The 10715-nt window shown below is 34.3% G+C and overlaps 1 protein-coding gene across 1 annotated transcript; it reads left to right on the forward strand.

Moving 5' to 3' along the window:
• Positions 1-7424: 7424 nt before the first annotated feature.
• LOC112635596 (olfactory receptor 6C2-like) lies at positions 7425-8364 on the forward strand. Its single transcript, XM_025403844.1, is given in 2 exon segments — positions 7425-7958; positions 7960-8364. Coding segments are annotated over 2 exon segments (939 nt in total).
• Positions 8365-10715: the final 2351 nt, after the last annotated feature.

Genomic DNA, 10715 nt, shown 5'->3' on the forward strand with positions numbered 1-10715 from the left:
CATGTAATGATGGTCTTACAGGACATTGTCTGTAGACAGAATAAATAATATATCTAACCTATATAATTTCTTCTGTTTTTCAAATGTAAATAAATTATCCTGTGATTAACACAATATGAACTGATTTTACAATGTCTCTGTATACATAGTAACTTTTATCCATACTGATTTTCATATATGGTAGAGACTTTGCAAAATTGTATTATAGGGGATTAGATTAAGCAAAATATTTTGATTATTAAAAAGCAGACATACTCATATCCTTAGAAAGTGTATTAGGAAATAGAATCAGACTTGTGCATTATTTTTCTCATTAGCATGGGCACCAGGCTTCTATCTGATGCTATTGTTCTGCCTTACTGCCTCAAAGGAAGGTGTCTCTGTTGCTATTTTAGTTGCTTTACCAAAGTTAATTACATAGAAGCTTCATTAGTGATGTTTGAATCTGGCCACTAAGGATGCTTTATTTATTTATATGATCCCAGTGCACTTCCAAGAGATGGAGCAGAAAAAATAAATGTTTTGGGAATAGAAAAGCTAACTCTCTGCTCTTCTGAAATCAGAAGAAACTCTGTTGCTTTCCTCCCTTACATCACATTTTCTTACCATTATGACAGAGTCCAAGGAAAATATTTTCAAAGTGTAAAATAAGAAAGTTTCTAAAAAGAGTGTTTATTGTAATGTGAACATGCAAAACTAGGAGACCTCAAGATCCTTCAGGAGATACCTGAAGATTGATGATCAAGTTAAACCAGTACAAAGTTACATCTTCCTCAACACAACACAGTTCAACCCACTAGGGAGCTGCCACCTGAAATCGTGAAAAGTGATCAAAAGAGTAAGTATTTTAATGTAGGTATGACAATTCCTTTCTCATATGAGAGATAAGAGAAAGAAATTTTTGCTGGAGTACTCTTGTGTAATTTTGTTAAGCTTGTTTCAAATTTTTAATATGGAAAACTGTAGTGAACATGTTTTTAAACTATTAACAGATCTTTGACAAGACTAAACATCATAGCTAGGGCATATTTATGCATTCCTACATAGTCACACATGCAGTAGTTTGTGGTCACCCATAAAATATAAAGGACACACAGAAACATGCCTTCCAAATGCTTGGAATATATACAAAAAAAGCATATTACATTGCTTATAATGTTAGCTTTTTTCTAAATTGTAAATATTCTCTTATGGTTAAATGTCTAGCCAGAAATAATTCAATCCCTCATATTTATTAGTTCAACAAAAATGCTCCCTTAATGTCTAAGTGACACTAAGACTGAGAGGCCTTTGTGTTGCTGCTCACGATGCGCTGCACTGCACAAGATGATCAAGGCGTAGAAGACTATTTCACCAAGATAGCTTTTGCCTAGTGTGTATTCAAAGGGAGAGGCATGAAAACAAACATGACAGAAAGGATGTCAATTCTCAGTTACTTCATAGTTTATGCTGCTTATTGCAATTTTCATGACCCTGAAGTAGTTGGGAGAAAATTAGTTCTTAAGCTAAAATCAAAGAAAAAGGCATAGTAAATTATTAGTACACTGCTTGTATAAAAGCAAAACTTCCAATAAACTGACTGTATCTAACAAAGTCAAAAGGGATTTGCATGAAAGAAAGAGGATTGAGGCAACATAAGAAACCTCAGAATATCTGAAAATAAGGAACTCTGTTTTTCTTTCCTGGAATAAGATGATGAATAGCGTGAGAGACTTGCAGAGAGACCAGTTTTGAGAGCAGTAAGGTAATCAAGGCAACAGTTTCAGTTTTATGGATTTCTTGAAACACCTTGGGAGTTTTACTAAGAAGTAAGCATATGTGACAGACTGACTGTGTCTTACTGGCCAGTATGCTCTGTTAGCATCTTCATTCTCATTATGCCAGACTCGTACCATCTCTCTTAACAGATTTGTATTAGGTTTTCTGCATAAGTGTGTATTTTCCTGTAGCGGCAATTTTAAAGCAAGATGGGCCTTGCCATATGTACCTTATGGGATTTTATAAAGCACATGTCCATGAGAGTAAGGAATTCATTTTCCCAGACCCAGAAGACTCATGATATTTGCAGTGATTTTTTATATGCAAAGCAGGTGAAAAAGCATTCATATAACAAACTAATTGGTATCTTCTGAGGAGATGCAATTTCATTCAGTGATGGAGAAATAGCAAGAACCGTAGAGACTGTGTTGTCAGATAAGACTTATGTTTGTAGCTACCATTATAAATAATTAATGCAGGCTAAGAACTGGGAGCAGTTATTGCTCCATGAACAGAAATAAAGTCATTTCCTCTTGCTGAAGAATGCCATAATGGTCAGGGATGACATTAACAAAATAAGACCCATAATGCAAATTAAAGAAGCCAGTTAGTATTTTAGTCATCCTTCATTTGTGTCTGAAATTATAAATATATAAATTAGGTGATCGCTGATGACATAAGGGACAACACTGATAGGTGATTTAGACGATGATGTCAAGGGCTATCAATAAACTTCCTTAATTGCCTAAGTGGTTCTCAGACATTGACATGCATATGAAACTCTTGGTAATTATACCACAACTATTCTAATTTCTAATTTCTCCACTACAGCCTAACCTCATTTGCCTATTTCCTGGCTAAAACGTATTAGCTCTATGTCCCAGAAGTCTATACTTGTGACAAATATCTTTGATATTTATAATTCAGAGAAATACACACTAAATAACCTAGTCAAATGCAAGTATTTCTGGAAGAATAAAGTAAAGCATTGGATAAATACCACAGTGGTAATTTTCTTTCTTTTTTTTTTTTTTTTTTCATGAGATGGAGTTTCGCTCTTGTTGCCCAGCCTGGTTCAAGCAATTCTCCTGCCTCAGCCTCCCGAGTAGCTGAGATTACAGTCATGCACCACCACACCCAGCTAACTTTATATTTTTAGTAGAGATGGGGCTTCTCCATATTGGTCAGGCTGGTCTTGAATGCCCACCTCGGCCTCCCAGAGTGCTGGGATTACAGGCATGAGCCATGGCACCCGGCCAGTGGTAACTTCAGTATAAATTAAATGACTTTCAAAATACAGAGCCTTGCCTTGTGCCTGGCTTGCATCATATTTTCCAACAGCTAGGTGGAAGCATATCCTAACACAGAATTAAGTGGATGTGCTCTAACAGGAGGGCAAAGAGAGAGACGGATCCAGAGCTGCTTAATTCCTTGAGAAGAGTGGAGAACTCCATGCAATAAATGCACACAGTCAGTGTACCTCAGGGAATCAGGGGAAAAGAGGTTGGGAATTTAGAAAGTTGCGTATGGAGAACAAAAGCTGTGGAGGCAAAATACACTTGTCACAACTTGTCTTCTAAAAAAGAGGAAGATATATTCACTCTTAGTCAACACAATATGAAGACTGAAAAAAAGAATTAAAAGTGCCATTGTATTTATGAAAAGAAAAAGAGATGAGAGGCTGGTTAAACTCAAAGTTTAGGTAAAGAATTGTGAGAGAATGTGAAAAGTAGAAAAGGGCAAACCATAGGTCCAATAATTAAATAAGTAAATGTGGTCTTTAAGACCATCAGAATAAGTATTCTATCTCCTCTCCAAACCATATTGTTGAACTTACACCTGTAGATGCGATTCACCAATAGCCTAGCCTATTCACAAGGAACAAAGAACTGTGAATCTAGGGCTGAATGCTATTTTGCAGAATGTGCTGCAGCGTGTTAATACTTACAGAAGTTATGATTCATTTAGATAGTCTCATGGTCCTCACTATATATGTTTTAACAGTTTTATTAAGGTATAATCTATATTAAAAACTGCACATGCAAAAAAAAAAAGAAGAAGAAGAAGAAAAAGAAAACAAAAGAAATACACTGCTATTGTAGGGTTGTTTTCCTTAACTCAAAAGTGTTGGGTCATAAGAAATTTAGAATGCTGTGGTATTTTAGGTGGACTGATGTATTGGAAAAAGGGGAGGAGTTCTGATCAGACAAAGAAAAACTGAATAATACAGTGTTTTAAACTCCATGATTATTCCAGGCTATAGAAATGTAATGACATTATTTTTCTATTAAAAGAAGTGTGTTTGTTCATATCTCTTTATGCTAAGTATTTTTGTTTCTCTAAAAAACACTCCTCACTGAGGTTGGTTCTATTATAGTGCAGAAAATTGGGCAACTAAATGAACCTTCTAATATGTGTAGAAAGATACAGGTGGAACTAGAATTATGCAAATAAAAAGGCTATTTCACCAATACATTCAGGTTATATTAATTAGCAAATGCACTAAGAGTGTTGGTATGAAAGAAACAGACTTTAGGATATAAATAAGACAGCAAATTATTTGAACAAAGAAGAAAATTTTACCTTGGTAATAATTATAAGTATAGCAGCAATTCTAATCTTCTTGACACTGCAGTATGAGCCTTTTAGCTTAATATTGTCTAAACTTTAAAATACTTTTAAAAATTGGTTTTTCAAAGAAACTTTTAAAACTCTGATTTTTAAGAGATAAAAATACAGATAATGTTGTATAAAAGGTACATTAACTCATTGAAAAATTGTTGAACACATGCTATGTGTCAAGCAGAGTCTCCACAGCAGTAAAAGATATAACAGAGAAAGAACAAAGCTCCTATTCATAGTGTTTACTTTTGAGTGACCCTAAAGATCCACCAATCCTAAGAGTATTAGGATATCTTTGAACTTCTTGGATACATCCATGCATATAATCTATATGAATTCCACCTGATTTTTCTGTAAGATAATCCAAAGTCTCTCTTAGAAAAGAAATGAATCTTTAGACACATAGTAGGTGGTTTCAGCCTTGAAAAATAAAGGAAAACAGAAAGTAAAACAATTGTAGTCTCTAGAAAATGATATATGAGAATCAAATTCTGGAAAAAAGGAAAAAAAAAATCCTAAGTTCCTAAGAAGGAAGAGGTCAGGAGAGAGATTACTAGAAACAACCAAGCAAATAACAATAGCATATAAGGAATTATAATATCAAGGTAAAGTAAGAAGTAGTTCAGAGAGGAAAGAAAAACTCTGGAAAAGGTACTAGCGAAATAGCATTTGCAGAACTTTGAACTGAAAATAGTCTGGCCTTTTGTTTAAGAATGTACTGAAAATGACAGTGCAGTTTGAAACAGGTATGTAAATAAGAACGTTGAACCAGCTGACAGGAATAAGCATTAAAAATACAGCTTACTGTCACTATGTAGACAAATCTGTTTTATTTCTTCACTAAATTTACTGAGAACCCTACATAGGCCAGATATAAGAGAAAATCAGAGTATATAAAATATTGTCTCTAAAGAAGTTTACAGAAACATACAGGAGAAATACAAGTATGATGAAGAGTATAATACAGTGTGATATAATCCAAGACCAAGTACATAAGTACTTGGAAAAAACACAGAAGCATAATTTCACATTTGCTGTGTGGGTAAATGAACATTTCCTTGAAGAATCAATCCCTAAGTAGAATCCTAAAGACTGATATGCACTAGTCAGTCAAAAGATAAGCCTGTGCAGACAAGAGCATGTAGAAAATTGAAGAGTTGCAAGTAGTCAATGCTAAGGCAACTTGAGCCATGAAGAAGAAAGGTAAGAAGATGGTAAGTGATGAGATCTGAAAATTAAGGAAGGTCCTGCCCATGAAGAGCCTGGCAGTCCACATGAAAGTAATTAACCTGTAACAAGCAACAGGTAACACCAGTAGAACAGAAGACTCAAAGAAGGAGCATGACATGACTTCGAGCATGTGGTAAGTGAGGTGTCTGTGGAACACCCAACTTGTGATGTATACTTAGCAATGCTTTTTACCTGGTCTTTGGCTACATCACGTACATGATCATCAAATCAACTGGACTGGGCAAAATCATCCTTGAAGAGTAGAGGGTAAGAAGAATAACAAACAGAAAACAAGAAGCAGGAGGTCTGAAGATTATTGAGAATGCCAGTATTTCACAGATGAAGGGAGAAAGAGGAGACTAAAAAGAGAAACCCTAAAAAGACAGATATCGAAAGAATATCAGAATTAGACATGAAGCCTATTTAAAGAATTACTGAACTTTAAAACAAAAATACTATAGCAATTCTAGGCAAGATTAAAAACCTAAATGTGCCCTTAGCTTCAACAGTAATGAAGTCTTTGCAGATTCTTCAGAGGGTGGAGGTGAAAGTGAGGACACAGAGGGTTAAAGTATAAAGTGAGTAGGGGTGAGAGGAGGAGACATTAATGTCTTTTTAATTTTTTTTAATTTTATGGGTACCTAGCAAGTGTATATATTTATAGGCTACATGAAATATTTAGATACAGGGATGTAATATGAAATCAGTCATGATGGAGAATGAGTTATCCATTCCCTCAAGCATTTATCCTTTGAGTTACAAATAATCCAGTTATATCATTTGTTATTTAAAAATATACAATTAAGTTATTATTGACTACAGTCACCCTATTGTGCTATCAAACAGTAATTCTTATTTATTCTTTCTGGTTTTTTGTACCCGTTAACCATTCCCACCTACCCCCGAGCCCCCCACTATAGTTCCCAGCCTCTGGTAACCATCCTTCTACTCTCTATGTCTATGAGTTCAACTGATTTGATTTCAGAATAAGTGAGAACACATGATGTCTTTTTAAAGGACCTAAAAATATATTGAAAAAGACACAGCCTAGAAGACTATATTTAGTGTGTTAAATGTAGATTTGCTTCTGGAGCTTTGAGGGGAAAAGAATCACAATTAACTGAATATCAAATGAAAGCATATGAGAATATTCATTTTGTAAAAACCTTGAACACAACTTTTTCTCACATTATAGATAAAATAATTGTACATCAACCCATCTACAGGTAGTAGAGGGTTGAGAATAAGGAATGCCAGCAGAGAAGAACAAAAAGACCAGGGAAAGACTCAGGGACAACGATTGTATTTTGTTGTCATTGTTGTGTGCTTGTTTGTTTGCTTTTCAGGAGAAATGCATCTTAATCTTAATACAATCCTCAGATAATAACAACTGAAGAGAATTAACATTATTAATTACCTTGATGTATCTTATATTCAGTTTGTCCTGGACAAAGAATTTTTAAGTACCTATAAAATGGCATCATTTCTTTCTAACCCATTTGTAAATCCATTCCATGTAGCAAACTACAATCAACTGCATTTGTACATTCTGATGGATAAGGATGATCAAGGAAAAAATTGGACTATTTTACAAAACTTGATTTCTTAAGGAAATATCCACTGCTCATATATGTGAAGTTTAGGAAGGTTGTTGAAACAGTGGCAACACTGATTATTCTATAAAGGGAGAAAATAAACGTGGGCTGGTCGACTTGGCTTCTAGATGCATAGCCTTTTGCTATAGAATTCAAATATCTACTTCCTCATAAACCGTGATTTTTAAACAAGGATTGGGTAGATATCAAAGAACAGTGATGAAAAACTGCACAGTAATAAGAACTTTTATCCTGCTGGGACTGACAGATGACCCACACTTGCAAGTTCTGCTTTTTATCTTTCTATTTCTCACCTATATGTTGAGTGTAACAGGGAACCTGACTATTATCACCCTCACATTGGTGGACCACCACCTTAAAACTCCTATGTACTTCTTTCTCAGAAATTTTTCCTTCTTAGAAGTCTCATTTACTACAGTCTGTATTCCTAGATTCTTGTACAGTATATCAATGGGGGACAATACCATTACCTACAATGCTTGTGCCAGTCAAATATTCTTTGTTATTCTCTTTGGAGCAACACAATTTTTTCTCCTGGCAGCCATGTCCTATGACCGCTATGTGGCCATCTGTAAACCCCTTCATTATATGGTCATCATGAACAACAGGGTGTGTACCTTATTAGTCCTCTGCTGTTGGGTGGCTGGCTTGATGATCATTGTTCCACCACTGAGCTTAGGCCTCCAGCTCGAATTCTGTGGCTCCAATGCCATTGATCATTTTAGCTGTGAATGCAGGTCCTCTCCTAAAGATCTCATGCTCAGATACATGGGTAATAGAACAGATAGTTATACTTATGGCTGTATTTGCACTCATTATCACCCTAGTTTGTGTGATTCTGTCCTACTTGTACATAGTCAGAACAATTCTGAGGTTCCCTTCTGTTCGGCAAAGGAAAAAGGCCTTTTCTACCTGTTCATCCCACATGATTGTGGTTGCCATTGCCTATGGAAGCTGCATCTTCGTCTATATCAAGCCCTCTGCAAAAGATGAAGTGGCCATAAATAAAGGAGTTTCAGTTCTTACTACTTCTGTTGCACCCTTGTTGAACCCCTTCATTTATACCTTGAGGAACGAGCAAGTGAAACAAGCTTTCAGTGACTCTGTAAAGAGGATTGTATTTCTCTCAAAGAAGTAGAAGTTGTGATGAATTAGCGTAAAGTGAATGAAGAATACTCCCTAAATGTCATCCTACAGCTTTTAACTTATTTCATTGCTTCCTGACTACAGTTTAGTCATGTGAACCTTCTCAATGACATTTAATATTGTATCCTAATCCCATCTTTATCAAAATCCTTATTATTTCAAACCAAGGTCATACATTGTGTTTTCCCTCTTTGTGAAACTAAAAATTACTTTTCCAAAAATAAAGGTTTTTTCCACTTCTGATCTAGTCTTTTCTTCATTCCTCTAAGGAAAAGAAAAGTAAGAATACTTATCAGTATATACATTATCTACAAGTTAATTTATGTAGTAATAAAAAATTACTTCTCTAATACAAAATTATCAAAATTAATATTATAAATCCAAGAATCAAAACAAAAAATAGAAAACAGCAAGAGACATATATAAAAAATAAATTAAATCAAATAAGGTATTCCAGGCCTATTAGGATAACTGGGAAAGAAGACATAGACAGGAGTTAAAATTAATCTGATCTGAAGAAATGGAAACACCTTCAAAATCTCTGGTAAGACATATTAGCTATTGCTTTATATTACATGAGAGGAAACTCATGCAAAAGGTATATATTTAATATAAAACAAATGTAAACATAAAATCACTTATTTCGGGTTACAAAATCAGAATGAATGCATAAGAGCAAATTGAAACACCAAAATTTAAGTGCTTATTAAATAAGATAACTATTTACCACAACATAAAGGTAATTAAAGGTTTAAGAAAATATGGAGAATATTCAACCAATATTCTTTTTTACACAGAAAAAAGAAGAAACTAAATGTGTAAAAAAAAATTAGAATTATGATCAAACGGAAAATAGAGGAAAATATTCAAAAGTTGAAAAGGTTAGAGCTGAAAGAAATTACTTCCACAGGCTGAAAAGGATGAAGATTAAATTATTATAAGAAAGTTGAAAAAAATACCTCATATTGAATTATAAACTCAGTGATTATTTATTTTAAATATCACAAGTGGGCTTTGACATAGCAATAAAACATTTCTTCAAATTATTTCTATTGACATAATTTTGAAAATAACTGCCACTTTTGAACCATGTCAAACTCTTTGTAAATGTCATAATTAATGTCTTTACACATCCTGTAAATACATTTTAAGTACATCAAAATATAGAAATAAAAAGATTGTGTATACTGGCCAATATATCATAGGTAGGAAATGATGGAGCCTGATTTCTGATTTAAAATCGTGTTCAATCCACTGTATGACTTTTCCTTTGAGGTGGGAGCAGAATGAGAAAAGATGCTCTAACTGGAAGTATATGAGCTCACACAGCTCTCTTTCTCTCTCTTGCTTTCTTTATATAAAATTACAATGTTAGTTCATCAGTGTGTCTACTATTTTTTAAATGGCTTTATTGACTTTAAAGAAAAAAATTAAAATTTTACAATTTTTGGATTTTACAATTATGGACAGATTTTATATACCATAATCTGTCCTATTCTAGTTTAAGTAAGATTTTATGTTTTGATAAGGAGAAAGTAGATGGCATAAAATTGAAGCAATCATCTCCCTGCCAATATCAAAGCATATTTATTATCAACATGACTTCAGGAAGCATTCACCTCAGAGCTCTGGTGTACTGAAATATCTTATGTATCTCATTTCTTATGTATTGTATTACATAAGAAATATCTAAATTAAGAAACCTGCACAAAAGACTCTCTAAAATATTCATAATCTAAACCAAAGTGAATGTAACTATTATATATTATATATTTGCAAAGCAGGACTAGATTTTTTTAATTAACTCTTTTTATTTAATTATACTTTAAGTTCTAGGGTACATGTGCACAATGTGCAGGTTTCTTACATATGTATACTTGTGCCATGTTGGTGTGCTGCACCCATCAACTCGTCAGCACCCACCAACTCATCATTTACATCAGGTGTAACTCCCAATGCCATCCCTCTCCCCTCCCCCTCCCCATAATAGGCCCCGATGTGTGACATTCCCCTTCCAGAGTCCAAGTGATCTCATTGTTCAATTCCCACCTATGAGTGAGAACATGCAGTGTTTGGTTTTCTGTTCTTGCGATAGTTTGCTGAGAATGATGGTTTCCAGCTGCATCCATGTCCCTACAAAGGACACAAACTCATCCTTTTTTATGGCTGCATAGTATTCCATGGTGTATGTGCACCACATTTTCTTAATCCAGTCTGTCACTGATGGACATTTGGGTTGATTCCAAGTCTTTGCTATTGTGAATAGTGCTGCCATGAACATACGTGTGCATGTGTCTTTATAGCAGCATGATTTATAATCCTTTGGGTATATACCCAGTAATG

The sequence above is a fragment of the Theropithecus gelada genome, chromosome 11, assembly GCF_003255815.1.
Source record: "Theropithecus gelada isolate Dixy chromosome 11, Tgel_1.0, whole genome shotgun sequence".
Taxonomy (NCBI): Eukaryota; Metazoa; Chordata; class Mammalia; order Primates; family Cercopithecidae; genus Theropithecus; species Theropithecus gelada.